Here is a 16,554-nt window from a genome sequence, read left to right on the forward strand (position 1 = left end):
CTGACCCCCCCCCCCCCAAAGCAGTGAATACATAAGTGAATATGCATATTTTTACCTGATTGTTGATATCTCCCATTGTTATTTATTCAGCCAATTGAATGGTCTTAATAGTGTAGTACTGTTTATGTTTTCTTATTTCAACTAATATTTTCTAGGAAGAAGGTAATCGGCTTAGATGATCTTCTCAGTGAATTCTACCAAGTGAAGAGCGACATACCTAAGAAGGAATCTAAACGTGCAAAGATCCACAAGTCTGATGAGTCAGATGATGATTTGAATACCAGAGAAGCAGCGCTTAATAACTATGTTAACAAGTGCGAACAACAGGTATGCATTTTTGTTTCTTTTTTTTCCATGTTGGTATGGTTCTCAATTTGATCCTAATGTTTGACAACATTGAATTTTGTTTCATTTTGTAGATGAATAACATAAGCACTGATGATCAGATGCCATTATGGGGTCTTCAAGTTTTTGGGGACCAGGTTTTATCTATGAACTAAGACAAGCCTAGAGTTCACTTTACACTGATGGTATCTTGGGTTTGAGTGAATTATAACGTTTATCTTTTCCTGTCTGACTGCAGAAAGCTATGCCCACACTTACTTTTCCCCAGCTCAGTAGTTGTGCCCTTTTGCAGTCCTTTATGGAGAATGAAGCTAATTCATTGTTAGGAATCAAAACAGAAGAAGGTGTTGTCTCTTCCTCTCCCTCTTTTTTATTTCCTTCCAATTTTTACTGAATTTGTCACAATTATGCTTTGTTAGTGATAGCTCTATCTTCAGATTTTAGCTCTCTGTTATCTGAGCTATAAGTACTAGTGCTGGGAAAATGGATGAAATACCCAAGTATCTGTCCAACCTGCCCATCTAGAAATGGGTTGGATAACTGATTTCTTAAAACTGGATTAACTATGGATCAAGCCGTGTAACTTGTGGTAAAAATAAAATAAAAGCACCGATCAAAATGGGTAAATCGGAATTCCCAAAATGACTGGCTTACAGTCAATAAGTTCCGCTCTGCTGCTACTGAACTAATCTGGGATGTGCAAAGCACAATTTTATTTTTGGTTTTGGTGAGAGGGGTGTGCAGGGGCTTCTGCTCCTTTGAGCAAAACGTATTATTTTCTTTTGTCAGACTATAAAAGTATAGCAGATTCATACCTGGTTTAAGAATTTTTTCTCATTTCTGCAATCAATTACACAGAATAATATATACAACTCAAATTTTAGTAGCTTTGTGATGTATTTTGCCACAGTGCGTTTTATTTTGTTTCAGTTTAAATAGCTGAATACCCTATTAGAGTATTAAATAGTTCTTAGTTTGACGTAAATCCATCTAAGAGCTCGTTTGGATTGGCATAAAAAAGTAGCATTTAAAAAACAACTTTTTAAAGTCAAATTCAAAAAGAAAGAGCACTCTTCATTATATAAGCTGCCACTGAAATATATATATATATTTACTATAATTGTGATATTTATGAAAAAAGAGTATTAATATCTAATTTTCGTTGGACTTTTAGTAAATTATGAATGCATACTTGCATTGTGATTTCATTGTATAATATAATTTTCCTTTTACAAAATCATGTGACAATGGATATGGGATACACGTGCGAAGCACGTACCCAAAGACTAGTATATTTATAAAGAGAGAGATTTTTTTTTGCGTTTCTTGACTAATTACACGGGGTACTTGCTACCTCCCACCAATACAATATCAGTACCGGGTAATTCTATCCATTAGGAGTTGGACAGAAGGGAAGAAGTCACCTAGTGTTTTTTGGGTTTCCTTTGGGATTTGAACTTGAGACCTCATTGTTCTCAATCCACTTCATTGACTAACTAGGCTATACCCTTGGGTGCTGCAAAAAAATTAATAGTTTGTCAAACTATTCCATTGATCTTGATATAAATATGTTAGTGGACTTTAATCTTGTAAATTATATAAATAGAACATATGGATCCATATTATCTATCACTCAGTACGTTTTTTTCTGTAAATACGCTTGGGACAGATATTTTATATGTTTTTGCCTAACTTGTTTTAACCCACCCATATCTGATCTTGACCATCCCATTTTCCAGCACTAGGTATAACTCAAGAACAAGTTCTTAGAACATTCAGATGAGTTATTTAATCAATTTTATTGGGGATTAACTGTGGGGTTCCATCACGATGCTATTGCAGGAGAAGCATTTCTGGAAGGATTGCTTGTGAACGGTTGGCTTTTGAAATTGGTTACAGATCATGGTCGTGTTGAAAAGTGCGTAGGAGCATGGACATTTAGTCTCAGTGAGTAGTAGTTCTTTCCAATTATTGATGCTGAGGGATTCTGTAGTTACAATTGCATTATGCCCTCTCAGTGTTATATTCACCAAAAGAAGAGTTGAGAGCAGCAGCATTTGAATTTTGGTGTTCCATTCTTTTACCTAAAAATCAGGTTTTCATCTCTGCTTTGGAATGAATAATATATCATTTGTCTATTGATGCAAATTTCTTACTATTTTCTCTCCTCATGCTTTGTAAGGTTGATATTGTAAAGTTTGAGATGAAATGGTTGCCGAACCATTCAGAACTTAGACGAGCGCTTGAAGTATATGGCTTTCTGTTGGATTCCCCTTCCAAATCTTCATCCAGCGTGGAAATTGTGGATGGAGGTACACAAATTCCACCATAGGCTAATTTTTCCTGATAGCAATAATTGTCCCCTGCAAATCAAGTTTCTAGTCTATGTATATCTTATTTGCTTCATCCATACTTCTATATATTTTTTTGATGACCTTGGTGTCTGGGCCATCTTTTGCGCACCTTGACCATCTATATAGTAACCATAAATTATTGGCTTGCAAGAAAGTTGCCAAAAAACTACAGCCAGAAGAGCAGTGGGGAAAGGGTATATCAGTGTCAGTCTTTCTTGTCTATAGGGTACTAAATCATGCACAAATCATTGTGCATGCATATTCTTCAAATAAGGTTTTAGTTATTCTCTTTACGTATTTGTTGCTAAATTTCCATAATATTTGGATTAAACTGGAAATGTGATAAAATTGGAGCTAAGGCTTCTATAGTGGATAAGAGTGTGCGTAATTTATTAATTAGTAAGAGTCTTTATGTTAGTCTTTTAACATTAACAAACTTGGCGTTAGACCTTTAAGAAGGACATACATAGTTTCTTAGGGTCTTGGGATTTCATTACTAGTATAGTGTTATTCAGTGTTTACAAGGGCCATATTTCTTACTTGTGTATTACAAATTCTCACAACTTCATATGTTGTTTCTTAGATTCTGATTCTGCTGGGCCGCCTCAAAATATCAAATACTGGATAAAATATGTTTCTGTTTGTTGCCAAGCAAGGTATGTGATGTGCCGTTCTACTTTGGAGCTTTAGTTGTGTTTATGAGATTGTAAACATTCATTTAACTGTGCCAATTGTTAGAAAGTAGAAAAAATTAATACTTGATGTAGAACCGTGTTTAATATAAACTACTCTGGAACCTACTTTCAGAATCATTTAGGTTCTATTGATCCAGAATCATGGCATTATATTAAGTCTCAATCTTTGCTTTTTGTTTTTTTTATAGGACCAAACGTTCAGTTTTCTCAACAGCGGAGGTAGAAGATTTGATTACCTCAGTGATCTATCTCTTCTTAGATCGGCAATTTATTGGCCTATCTTCAGCGTTGAAGGATTGCTTGCACTCCCTTATTAGCTTCTTAAGTGATGATGCATTCCATTCAAGCTGTCAGAAAATAGCAAAATTCCTCACCTGCAGGTTCTTTGTAAAATCTTTCATTGATTTCTACAATTAGTTTGACTGTGTTCTAAAGTAATTTAGTGCCTCCGACCTTCAATTATTTCTGCACACGGATGGATCTTATTCCTCCCCCACTTAGTAGAGAGAGAGAAGTGGAAAGAGGAGATAAATTTAGTGGAAAAATCAGACAAGTTGCATATGAATACAAACTTGGAACATACACCTTTCAGCTTAAAAGATGCATTTTGAACCTCTTTTTTGTTGTTGCTGTAGAGGGTGCATTTTTTATATTACTATTGTTGTTTCTTCAACTTTGGTTACATTTACTCTTTTTACTGTTTGTTTTTCTCTTTCTTCATTATTTTCATCATAGCTTTTTACACTGTGCACTTTTTTTTCCTAACGTGCCTTGAAAAATGATTTTCTTCAGTCGAGGGTCTATCAGAAACAACCTCTCTACTCCACAAAGGTAGGGGTAAGGTCTGTATACACACACACACACACACACACACACACACACACACACAGAGACCCCCACCTGTGCGACCACACTGGGTATGTTGTTATTTGTCCTGGTGACTGATTTTTAAATCATGTTCAAAGTTGAAATTGTTCTGTTCTGCCCCTTTTGCATCTTAAGTATTAGTAATTGTTAATTGTTATGCATTCATCTCCGTTTTTCCTTAGAGCTTTATGTTATAGATACCTGTTTCTATGGATCTGTAGATTTAGAAGTTTTATATTCTTTCAATGCTCCTTGCGTTAAAGTTCTATGACGGGACAAGCCATTTCTTCAGAGTTCCTACTGATGTCAACTGCTTGAGATCTGTGGAGAGCGTAGCTGGACTGGATGCTCGTTCCAAGCATCTGAGGAGTGTGCTGGCCTTTCAGTTTCTTGTAGCATGTTTTGACGACAAGGTAGCTTTGACGTACTTTTACTATCACTACCACCATTTAAGTATCCTTTCTGCCCCTCATCATGTTTGTCATCGTCATATAATTGTCATGCCAGGTCTTGAAATGTGTTTACTTCTGCGAAGCTAACAATCTTTGGCATACGTTACCTAAATACTCGCGCAGGTACATGATGAAGAACAGATCTTGAGATCTCTAATCTCCATCAATCTGAAGGATAAGAATTGTGATCTTTTCAAAATGTATATTCAACTAGTACTGGCTGAGAACTGGCTGTTGTGCAACTCATTGTTAAAAGATAAACCAATAATCAGTGAGACGTGGAGCGCGTGCCTTAGAAACTGTTCCTGTCAAATCACTATCACAGATTTGAGGTCTTATGCTTCTAAGGTAAACATAATCTAATCCGTCTTCAACTTTTATCATCTTAGCTACTTTTCAAGATCCTCCTGAGGTTTATCGTTTTTGTTAGGTTCGTAGTAAAGCATCATATCTTCTTCAAGGCAACGCCACAAGATGACTCTATCCTAGCGCAGAAAATTTTTCCTACAGAAAATCAGGCTAGTGACAAAGTAACTAACTCTGAGCATAAGAGATCGACATATATTATGTGTAATCTACAGATTTGGATGCTTCATCGACTCGCGATGGAACTAGAAGATTCATCATAGCATCTATAGAAAGTTGACAGTGAGATGGCTGGCCATCTTCAACTGACAATTTTCTGGTAAGCAATGCAGTTTTTGTTAAAGATTGATCGATCCGCCGGGTTCTTTTGTCATTCTGGCTCCTCACTAAATGGCACTGCTTTTGCCCTTCCAAAAATTTGTGCAAATGCTCTGTTTTAGTTGTGAAAGTATAACCTGGATAAAGGTTAGATATGAGTTTAATGTTTGCTGGTATTTTTTCAACTTTATAACCCAAAGTTTTCAAAATAACACCTTTTTGTTAAAAGAAGCGTAATTGTTGGTGTCACTACTTCAAAATATGAGTTTTTGAGACTTGCACACTGTGCTAAATTGTAAGCAAGATGGAAGACAACAGTCGAAAAATCAAATCGAGCAATAAATTCAGTTTCATAGGTTTTAAAAGGTATGAATGCAAGGTCGAGATATGTTTTAAATAACATGGGGTGAAATGTAAGATGGGGTGTAACTCATAAGTCTTATGGATATTTAATTTTTAATATTTTATAAATAAATAAACAATGAAATACAAAAAAAGATAACTTTGTTTTCATATACATGAAACTTTTAAGAAATATATGAAGATATGAAAGTGGACTATACAAGTTAAAGCTCATTTGAGAAAGAAAATTCCCATATAATTAATAAATTGACACGGTACAATAGAAAACATCAATAACTATGCATTAATCTCAAATAAATTTGAATCGGTTATATGAATTTTAACGACTTCATTTAACTTCAATTTATGTCATCATCGCACTAAATAATTATTTTTAACTACTAATAGTAAAATCAAAAATTTTACTTGAGAATTCACACGTATAACAAATAGTATAATTTTACAAGTGAAGTCTACGGAGAATGGTGTATACTTAATCCTAAGAGAAAAGACATAAAGAGATCATCGAAGTTGTCCCATATTTGCATAAAGACACCTAAACTTTTGAAGTGTCCTATCACACCACTAAACAACTATATATCGTTGTAAATTGGCCATTTTTAGTCATTCCATCGTCTATGTAATGCGCGTGTTGCTCACTCTCTAGGTAACCCGACCCGACCCTTTTTTTTGAACAAAATTCGTGAACACCTTTTCATTTCATTTCTCAACTTTTCCCTAAAAAATCAAACGAAATACACTGTGTTCTTGTTGTTGACGATAGTGTTGTTGTTGACATTCTCGTTGTTGATCGTTGTTGATGTGTATTTGTGAAGATTCTTGGAGATTGAAGGTCTAACAGGTTAGGGTTCTAAAATCTGCACTTTTTTTTTCCGATTATTCTGATTTTATGGATTATTATAGTGTAGAAGTGTTAGAATCGACCTCCTACAGTTGCCATTGTTAGGATATTTTTGAGTATGTTGGGTAATCGACTTAGTTAGTGTAGGGTATTGTGTTATTGACTTAGTGCAACTGATAGTGATTAGGGTTTTGTGATTGTGTTTTAGGTTAGGGTTAGATGTTATCCACTTAGTTCAAATCTTATTATTTGTCTCTTATACATTTGTAGACTTCAATTTGTACACTAACAACTGCTATTGTTAGTGTTTTTGTTCTGTTAGTACTGTTAAAGCTTAATGTTAGTGCTTTATTCTACTTTTGTTAGTTAGTGTTTCTGTTGTTGTTGTTTGTTAGTGATTATGTTTGTTGTGTACAACTTGCTAGAGTTAGTTATTGAAATGTGTGTTTGAATTGTGTTTGTTGTTGTTACATGATTTTTCAGGATGGCTTTTACTCTTATAACTTTAAGATGGTATCATGGGGGGAAATAGATTTTGGTCCACCACCTAAATATATTGGGGGGCATGTGACAGAATTCTTAGATGTAGATGTTGATAGGACGTCTTATTTTGAGTTGAGGGACTACATAAAGAAACTAGGATATACAATAGATTGTGATTTTTTCATCAAGTGGGATGGGTTATTGGTCCTTGTTGATAATGATAAGGTTATATTTGACCTTTTCAATATGGTGAATGATGGGGATACAGTGAAGGTGTATGTTTTTCATGGGGTTAGTGAAGCTAATCAGGCCCCACTTGAATTGGAGTTTGTCCCCCATGTGACTGAAAGTGGGGTAGGTGAGGAATCTTTTAATGAGACTTCTAACCCTAATAATCAGCCTCCTACTTCTACTTTTCCTTCCATCCCTACAACTGGTCCTTCTGAAACTTCCAGCACTCCATTTGAAGCTCAGTCTTCTACTGTGCCTCCACCATCTCCTTCTATTGTGCCTCCTCCTTCATCTGATTATCCTATAATAGATGATGATCCAACTGATGATGAAGTGGAAGATGAATCAGGATCTGAAGGGGATACTAGTGAAGATACTGAGGTTGACAGTGATGTTCATCAAGAGTATGTAGATATAAGGGCAACCAAGAGGCATTTCAAAAGGTCACAAAGGAGAAGTAGGGGAACTACTTCAGATCAGATTAATGTTAATGAGAAAGGTCCAGATATAGGGTATGATGAGACAAATAATGGTATTAGGGAAAGCTTAGTTGGTAAGCTAGGAGGTGATGAACCTTATTATCTAAGTGATGAAGTTCCTGGCTTTGAAATAGATGATGAAACAGGTTGGGGAGATGGTGAAGAGGTTGATCAAGTAGTGCATAAACCTGTTAGGAGGAAGAAAACCCCAAATAGAGTTGTGTTTGATACAACTGCTGAAAAGATTGTTTGGGAATTAGGACTGGTTTTTGGAACTGTTGAAGAATTTAGAGTGGCAGTGACAAGATATGCAATCCAAGAACATATTCAAATTGAAAAATATGTAAATGAGCCTGGCAGAGTTAGAGTGAGATGTTGTAAAGAGAGTTGTCCTTGGTTGTTGTGTGCAAGTAAGGATAAAACTAGTGGAGATTTCATTGTTAAAACATACAACCCTATCCATAAATGTTTGACATCAACTCATAACTACCTGTGCAACTCAAAGTTTTTGGCCACCAAATACAAAGAAAGAATAACTCAACAGCCAAACATCAGCATTGTCTTGTTGCAGGACATTATTAGAAAGGAGTTGGATATTAATGTTGGTAGGACAACAGTGAGAAGAGCTAGGACTAGAGTGTTACAAGAGATCATGGGTGATCACATTGTGGAGTATGGTAGGATTTTTGATTATAGAGATGAAATATTAAGGAGTAATCCAGGTAGTACTTGTGTAGTGAAGGTTGGAGAAGATTCTGAAACTGGGCAGAAAATTTTTGAAGGATTTTATGTTTGCTTCAATGCTTTAAAGAAAGCATTTTTTGGAGGTGCTAGAAGGTTGATTGGTTTTGATGGGTGTTTTCTCAAAGGTGTGTGTAAAGGCCAGTTGTTAGTGGCAGTTTGTAGAGATGGAAACAACCAAATGCTCCCTATTGCTTGGGCAGTTGTTGAGGTTGAGAATCAGTATACCTGGACATGGTTTCTTGAACTAGTGAAGAATGATCTTGAACTTGGAGAAGGGCATCAACTATCCATCATTAGTGATATGCAAAAGGTAATTACTGATATCCATCTTACTATTTTATTGTTGTTGAGTTTTGCACTTTAATTGATTCTTTTTCTGTTATGTTGGTTTGTTAGGGACTAGAAATTGCTGTGGATACTTTATTGCCACTTGTTGAACATAGAAAATGTGCAAGACATGTTCTTGCAAATTGGTCAAAAAATTGGAAAGGAGTTGAAAGAAGAAGAGTGTTTTGGAGGATTGCTAAATCCACATTTGAAGCTGAGATGAAGGACAATATAGAGACAATGAGGAAATTAGGACAAGAAGGTTTAGATAATCTTTTATGGTACAATTTGAATACATGGTGCAAGAAATATTTTGAAGAATATAGCAAATGTGATGTTGTGGACAACAATATGGCAGAAAGCTTTAATGCTTGGATAGTGTCTGCAAGGTATAAAACCATCATTACAATGCTTGAGGAGATAAGGGTGAAGATGATGAAAAGAATTGGTGATTTGAGAGAGTTCTCAAACACTTGGATCACTGATATATCTCCTATGTCTTTGAAGATTTTGCAAGAAAACATTCAAAAGTCTATGCAATGTAACTTGACTTGGAATGGAGAAAGAGGTTTTGAGATTAAACACCATGGGTTTACACACACTGTGGACATTGTTAATAGGAGGTGTAGTTGCAGATCCTGGCAGCTTAGGGGAATTCCTTGTCCTCATGGTGTTGCTGCCCTTCATTACAAAAACTTGGAACCAATCCATTATGTGGCTAGCTGTTATAGCAAGGAAACCTACCTCAGCACATATGCCCATTTTATTCAGCCAATGAATAACATGAAAATGTGGTCAACCTCAAATAATCCAATTGTAAAGCCACCAAAGATCAGAAAGTTGCCTGGAAGACCAGTTAAGGTTAGAAGAAAGGAAGCAGATGAAAGCAGAAAAACTGGAAAGTTGAGCAAAAGAGGTGCTGTAATGACTTGTAGCAAATGTGGCACACAAGGACACAATAAAAGAGGATGTCCTACAAGAAACCAAGTTGATCCAACTCAATCAACTGAACCAGTTTCTCAGGCAAGAAGTACTGGTCCAAGTCAGTCATCTGAATCATCTTCTCATACACAGGTACTTTTATTTGTTACTCTCAAATGTATGTTATATGTTGATGTATATATATTGATATATTAATATACAGGCTACTGAAAGTGGTAGAGGAAAAGGCACAGGAAGAGCAACAAGAGGAAGAGCAACAAGAGGAAGAGCAAGTGGCAGAGATGTTCCAGCTCAATCACATGAAAATGTTACAAACACAGAGGTAATATATCTAATTATTGTATCATTGTTAGATAATATAGATATGCTTTAATATTTGATTTCAAAGTACAGACTGTAAATGGTAGAGGTAGAGGTAGAGGTACAGGTAGAGGAGCAGGATCAGGAAGAGAAATGGCTCAAGAAAGAAATGTGAATGAAGGACTAAGTAGAGGAAGAGGAATGACTCAACATAGTCAAACTAGTTCAGAAGCAAACTACAGTAGAGGAGGCCTAGGAAGAGGGAAGAGACCAGTAGAACATGAAGACACTAGTGGAGGACAAACAAGACCTTTTAAAAGGCCAAGAATGGTAGGTGTTGGCATATACCAAGCTAAAGATGGATTTACAACTCTCAATGTAAGTTTACAACTATCAATGCAAGTTTACAATTGTGATTGCAAACCTCAATGTAATTGTCTAATATTTGACTGTGTATTTATTTGACTAAGCAGCCTGGATTGCCAAGTAGAAGAGTCATCAATACTGGTACAAAAGTTACAAAGAGGGCTGATGTTGTCACTGGTGATATTGGCTACACACCAGTACGTGGATTCAAATGGAAGGGGAAGACAACTATTACAAGTAGCAACCTGGAAAGAATGAGGGCTGAAAAGGTTATCCAAACTAGGTCTGTAGCTGCTGCTAATGCTGCTAATAGCCAAGGCCAAACAACTTCAAGTAGAAAAACTTCTGTGCCATGGAAGTAGGGCATTTTGATGTTGTCTTGTTCATTTTGACAAACAAAATTTAACTAAGCATATATTTGTGTTGTTTTTTATTGGAAACAAACTCAATTTTGGGTGTAACCAAACAAACTTGAATGGTTGGAATCAAACTCGATTATGAAGTCTTCTTTTTTGTCAGTTTTGTTATTGCCTTTTTAATTGTAATTGACATATTTGTGAAGCTTCTCAAATGGTTGCCACGATAATATAGATTAGAGAACCAAATACATTAACTAATTGTTCAAATCATAACAATTTCGACAACAAAGAACAACAATAACTTGAACATTCAACAATCTTTCAAGTTACACACACCTACAACTAGCAAGATCAAGACAATTAGCTTCTAGGTACACACACCTACAATTTCAAAAATTTGAAAGTAACTAAACATGTCTATGGCAATTTTGGTTGCACACACCTACAACTTCCATCCTTCACATTCTTGGTTAGACTTAAACATAGAAAACACACAATAATGATCAAGACGATTAGCTTCAAGTTACAACATTTGCCCTTCTTTTTCTCCTTCATCATGACTTGGTTACTTTCAACACGACTTTCATAAGATGTCAATATTTCTTCCAACTCCTTAATTCTCTTTGCTAATCTCGGAATAACATACTTGGATCTTATATCAACTTCTTCTCGATCCCTCCATCTAAAGAAGTTGCACGCATCCTCCTAAAATACGCAAAACACAAATTAAAGAAAAATACATAAACAAAAGATCTCCATAAAAAAATTAGTAAACATACACGATAGCGTGGACAAGACCAAAATCTTCGAGCTGGGTTATGCTCCGACCATGAAGTTTGCATTGATAGTAAGTCACCATGTTTGCATCGCAGTTTCACTCGCAACATCGGATCATTATCATCATTACAAATACGATTCAACATTGCATTTGACATTTTCCTTCAAAAACTAACCACAAAATTGAGAAGAAATTCAACCATAAAAAAACTTCAAATTAACGTTTATACTGGAAATAAAAAGAGAAAACACGAATTCCTACCTTATTTTCTTGAGGAAGATGAAGAAGTCGTCAAAAAGAGAGCACCAATATTGTTCTTGCCATGGAAATCAAAATTTTAGGGCTACCAACGGCTATTTTTGAGTTTAAATTGGGGAAGATACAAAAATTGATTAAATAATTAATATTAAAGAAAGTAAATGACATGTGGCTGTTTTAAAGTGGTAAATAAAAAGGAAAAATGGCCCATGACGCGCCTAACGTGCGTGTAAACAACCCAGATGAGTTAATGGGTAAAAATGGCCAATTTACAACGATATGTAGTTGTTTAGTGGTGTGATAGGACACTTCAAAAGTTTAGGTGTCTTTATGCAAATATGAGACAACTTCGATGATCTCTTTATGTCTTTTCTCTAATCCTAACTAAAAGTTGTTTTGGATAGATCTTTGAACTCACGTAGGATAATTTCAAAAATTGATTATTAACCAAACACGTATTTAAAAAGAAAAATATCGTCCAAAAAAAAGTATGAAATTTTGCCATGATTTTGAAAAATAAAAAATATATTCTTTCTACATTTTTGTTAAAGAAAAAAGAGAAGGAATATTAAAAAGAAAGAAAAAAAGAATAAAGGCCTTCGAAATTTGAAAATTAGGATCGGAACTCAGTCCAAACCAGTTAAATATAAGCTTCGGAAAGCCGTTAGAAGTCCGAACCTAAAAATTCTTTTTATCTTTTTTTCCTCTTTTCTTTTTCTCTTTTACTTAGTCATTTCTTCTTTTAGATTTCCCTCCTTCAACCAAACCCAAATCAAAACCCTTTTTCTCAGGAAAAAGAAAAAAATCAAAGATTTAATCTTTACTTCAAAAAAAAAAAAAAAAGAACTAACAAAGTTTTCACCTTTATGTTGAATTTGGGTATATGAAGGTTTGTTTCATAGAAAAAAAATTGTGGGGTTTGAGTTTTGAAGTCATTTCTTGATTACCCAACTTGGTTTTCTTGAATTTTTGTTTAAAAAAAAAAAGCTTTCTTGATTGATTTTAGCCATAAGAAGAAATGAAAGGGGATAGAATGGCAAAAAGATCATCTCTTGGAAGCATTGTGAGGAAGAGGTTATCAGATATAACAAATTCTCTTCCACAAACACAGCAAAAATCTCCTATTGATGTCGATAAGGTTTCGCCTGATGTTTCTTCAATGAAGGACTACATTAATCATCTTGCCAAAGTATGGTTCTTTTTTAGCTTTTTTACTTTATGGGTTTTTTCTGAATTTTATTTTTTGTGATTTGTTTTAGCTTACTGAGGACATGACTTTAGATAGGAGGGTACGGAGGGTATAGAGATTAGGATAGAAGAATAGTAGTAGTAGAATTGCTAGTGTAGTTTCTTATCCTTTGATTTATGTTACTGTATGTTGATTCTTTGTACTTCCACTATTGTATTGTTTTGTTGTAGTTTTGTTATCTGTATGTTGTATTTGTTATTACATGTTGTTTGTTGTGCTTCCGTTACTACTTTTGGACCCTTTTTCCTTGATCCAAGGGTCTATTGGAAACAATCTCTCTAGCTTTGAGGTGGGGGTAAGGTGTGCGTGCATGCATTCTACCTTCCCTGGACCCCGGTTTGTGGAACTACATGGGGTATGTTGTTGTAATTTTTGTGATTTGTATGTGATTTTCTGATTTTTGTGTTGTTCTTTGGTTGCTTGATACAGGAAAATGTTGCATTGGTGAAAATTGTTCAAGAAAAGAAGTATGTAATCATATACATTAGTACACAGTCTAGAACATGCCTTTTTTATTTTTTTTAAAAACATTGTTACTATCAAGTTGTGTTTGATGTTTCTCTTATATGATTTATGTTAACAGCAAGATTATAGAGCTGAGTGGACTTGAGCTTCAAAAAATGAGGATTCATCTTCAAAAAATGCAGTTACAGAACTGGAATCTTGCTCAATCGAATAGTCATATGTTGGCGGTTAGTTTATGTCTTTCTCTTCATAGAAGTGTTCTTGCATTGAGGATAAACTACTCAAAATTAATTTACGATCCTTTACCGATTAATTTTGCAGGAACTCAATTTGAGCAGAGATAAGGTAAAAATACTTTCTTTAAGATTGTTACTTTTAGGGGAAACTAGAGATTTTTGTTAAACAGGAACTATTAATTTGTTTTATACCAGATGAAATCGCTACAACATGAGCTGGTTTGCAAAGAAGTACTACTTAAATCGCGGAAGTTAGAAGAGGTAAGGATTTTGTACTCTCTTAAATTTGTGACAACTTGCTCAAAGAAATATTGATGTATCAAATTTTAGGTGCATACAATCTTGGTCATGCCTAAGTTCATTTTGGCAATAGCATGAAGTTTCATCATTTTGTGTTTCAGTGGAATAAGTTGCTTTTAAATGTTCAATTTGGCCATGCCTAAGTTCATTTTGGCATTAGCTTGAAGTCTGATCTTTGAACAATTGAAAACTACTTCAAAAAATTCTGAACTTATACTGAGTTCAGGCGTAGTGTGGTAGCTTTTTCCTCTTAACATGCTTGTAGGGATTGAGATGTTAAAAAATGTTTAGTTTTACTTGTCTGGATGTGTGAAGGAAACGGTTGATAGTTCAATGCAGACCGCCACAACAACTTATGTGTGCTAAGATATAGATAGTTTATATTTCATGCGACATAATGTGACATCTTCATTACTGTTGTATCATCTTCGTTACCAGTAGCAGCAGCACCATTCTCATGGTTTCTTGTTCGGTTATTGCATTAGTTCGTTGTTGTTATTGTTATTTCTCTATATGCCATGTACTGCTTTCCATAGCGCTCATTTTGTTGTTGTTACTGCTTTCATTTTCATACTCTCTTTATCAAATTGGTTTGAGATGCTTTATTCGAGCCGAGGAGTAATGTATGAATACACTCTACCCTCCTCAGACCCCACTTGTAGGATTACACTAGGTATCTTCTTGTTGTTGTTGTTGCAATGTGACGTGTTCATTTACCTATTGGATGAGTTGATAAGCTTCTAGCTTCAAATTGTGTTGAATAGAAGAAAGCATTGTTAGATAATTTCAGAACTAATTACATTTTGTTCGGTACACTCCTCAAGCTGCATATTCGAAGCCTTTTTTTTGGGCTTTTCGACACTGATCAGTAGAGGCATAAACTAGTGCCTTCTTGTAGTTGCAGGAACAAGAACAACAAAAGGACAAGCCAACTAATGACTTGCAGGTGTGGTACTTGAACTTCCAATTTGTTCTCCATTACAACTATCAACATTCCTCTATCTTCTCTCACCGAGTAAATTTTGCATTTTTGACACCAGGATGAAGAGTTTATGGATATTGACTCTCAATTGAACAAACATAGCAAGCCTCAAAACGGTAACAGACGCCAGCGTGCTACAAGAAGTCAATGTAAATGCTAGTTTATCAACTAGTACATTCTTGATTTTCCAATTTATCTTTGTAATCCCTTAACCCCGATAAGTTATCTTTCACAGCTATGGGCCATTCAACAACTTCTCAACAAGCTGCAGAAAAAGAAGCAGCAGAAAACAAAAGGTTAGTTCCACATGGGCTTCTACATACGAATGTTAAATAGGCGTAGTTGTCTAAGGAAAACTCAGCATTGTCATTGTATGTTACTCCGGAAATGAGTGTTTCCTCACTCAGAATTAGCAAATAAAGAACTGGTTTAGTAAAATATATTGGCGTGTGGAGGAAGAACGTAGTTTTACTAGCAATATCCAGCAACAACTCTTGTATGTATGCAAAAAAAATCATTTTTTCTCTATCTGTACAGTGTGATTTTTCAACGAATGGGGTTATATCATTCGCTATTGCTTGAATTTCAAGACATTTTTTGAACTAATCAAAACCTTTACAGGCGATGTTTGAGAAGGAAGTCTACTAATTCCAAAATCCAACAGCCAGAACCAGCAGCAGAGGACTTGTTTGAATTAGAAGGCCTTGCTGTACCCTTTAACAGCCCAGTTCACATCGATGGTTTTGTTCCATCGCCTTTATCTGGCGTTGAGGAAGTGAAACATGACAAGGAAAATGTAGCTCAACTTTCACGAAGGTCTTCTATTGGAAGACCATCGCGTAAAGCAGCTGAAAAGGTCCAGTCCTACAAAGAGATTCCAGTTAACATCAAAATGAGAAGAGCTGCATGAGCTATCTAGAGCTTGAAGAGAATATTTAACTCCATATATGTAATGTAAGCTGTTTTTATTCTATGTTAACCTGTTTTGTTCTGTATATGGATGTATTTAAAACATTTAACTGTCTCCATGGCTAAAAACTAGTTCAATCATTTAACTTGGGATCATATAGTTAGTTGTTTCTAAAGAGGAGCAAAGTTTTCCTTCATTCTATATAAGTTTGGAAATAATATCCTCTCTGTATCAATTTGTTTGTCTGTTTTGATTTGGCAGAGTTTAAGAAAGTAAAGGAAACTCTCGAGTTTTGTGGCTTTTAAATTAAGGATATGCAGAATGTACCAAAATGCTCTTTAATCTTGTGGTATTACTCATGTTAGTTGGAGACGAACTAAAAGAGAAAGTAAGATGAAGCATAACCAAGTTCACAAGTCATTTGCTTCCACTTTGGACTATGGAAGTCGATAATTAGGGATCGAATATTACTAGGCAGTCGAGCGTTGTCTAATATTCCTTGTTAGTTTTGTTATTATTATTCATATACTATCTTATCCTTCGA

The 16,554-nt window shown here is 35.1% G+C and overlaps 3 protein-coding genes across 4 annotated transcripts in view; all 3 read left to right on the top strand.

Annotated features, from left to right (window-relative positions):
- The window catches only part of LOC107003368, a 9,604-nt gene extending 3,998 nt beyond the window's left edge, over nucleotides 1–5,606 (top strand). Inside the window, exons 2-12 of the mRNA XM_015201685.2 lie at nucleotides 156–327; nucleotides 420–482; nucleotides 584–689; nucleotides 2,188–2,292; nucleotides 2,364–2,440; nucleotides 2,528–2,657; nucleotides 3,283–3,355; nucleotides 3,583–3,774; nucleotides 4,554–4,674; nucleotides 4,837–5,061; nucleotides 5,144–5,606. Of these exons, the coding sequence (XP_015057171.1) occupies nucleotides 156–327; nucleotides 420–482; nucleotides 584–689; nucleotides 2,188–2,292; nucleotides 2,364–2,440; nucleotides 2,528–2,657; nucleotides 3,283–3,355; nucleotides 3,583–3,774; nucleotides 4,554–4,674; nucleotides 4,837–5,061; nucleotides 5,144–5,191 (1,312 nt within the window). The 3' untranslated portion in view covers nucleotides 5,192–5,606. The remainder of the gene's footprint in view (nucleotides 1–155; nucleotides 328–419; nucleotides 483–583; nucleotides 690–2,187; nucleotides 2,293–2,363; nucleotides 2,441–2,527; nucleotides 2,658–3,282; nucleotides 3,356–3,582; nucleotides 3,775–4,553; nucleotides 4,675–4,836; nucleotides 5,062–5,143) is intronic.
- Nucleotides 5,607–7,071: 1,465 nt separating this feature from the next.
- Nucleotides 7,072–10,986, top strand: LOC107003525. The gene is made up of 5 exons (XM_015201866.2): nucleotides 7,072–8,848; nucleotides 8,935–9,939; nucleotides 10,010–10,129; nucleotides 10,201–10,485; nucleotides 10,581–10,986. The coding sequence occupies exons 1-5, from the start codon at nucleotides 7,073–7,075 to the stop codon at nucleotides 10,833–10,835; spliced, it is 3,441 nt and encodes a 1,146-aa protein (XP_015057352.2). The 5' UTR covers nucleotide 7,072; the 3' UTR covers nucleotides 10,836–10,986.
- Nucleotides 10,987–12,600: 1,614 nt separating this feature from the next.
- LOC107003333 (SHUGOSHIN 2) lies at nucleotides 12,601–16,270 on the top strand. 2 transcript variants are annotated; one of them, XM_015201649.2, is made up of 9 exons: nucleotides 12,601–13,057; nucleotides 13,547–13,584; nucleotides 13,701–13,809; nucleotides 13,904–13,927; nucleotides 14,014–14,079; nucleotides 15,017–15,064; nucleotides 15,159–15,249; nucleotides 15,336–15,396; nucleotides 15,722–16,270. In XM_015201649.2, the coding sequence occupies exons 1-9, from the start codon at nucleotides 12,887–12,889 to the stop codon at nucleotides 16,008–16,010; spliced, it is 897 nt and encodes a 298-aa protein (XP_015057135.1). In that variant the 5' UTR covers nucleotides 12,601–12,886; the 3' UTR covers nucleotides 16,011–16,270. The 2 variants fall into 2 exon arrangements, with proteins under 2 accessions (XP_015057135.1, XP_015057136.1); XM_015201650.2 differs by having other exon boundaries at nucleotides 15,023–15,064.
- The last annotated feature ends 284 nt before the right edge of the window (nucleotides 16,271–16,554 follow it).

The sequence above is a fragment of the Solanum pennellii genome, chromosome 11 (assembly GCF_001406875.1).
Source record: "Solanum pennellii chromosome 11, SPENNV200".
In the NCBI taxonomy this organism is placed as follows: Eukaryota; Viridiplantae; Streptophyta; class Magnoliopsida; order Solanales; family Solanaceae; genus Solanum; species Solanum pennellii.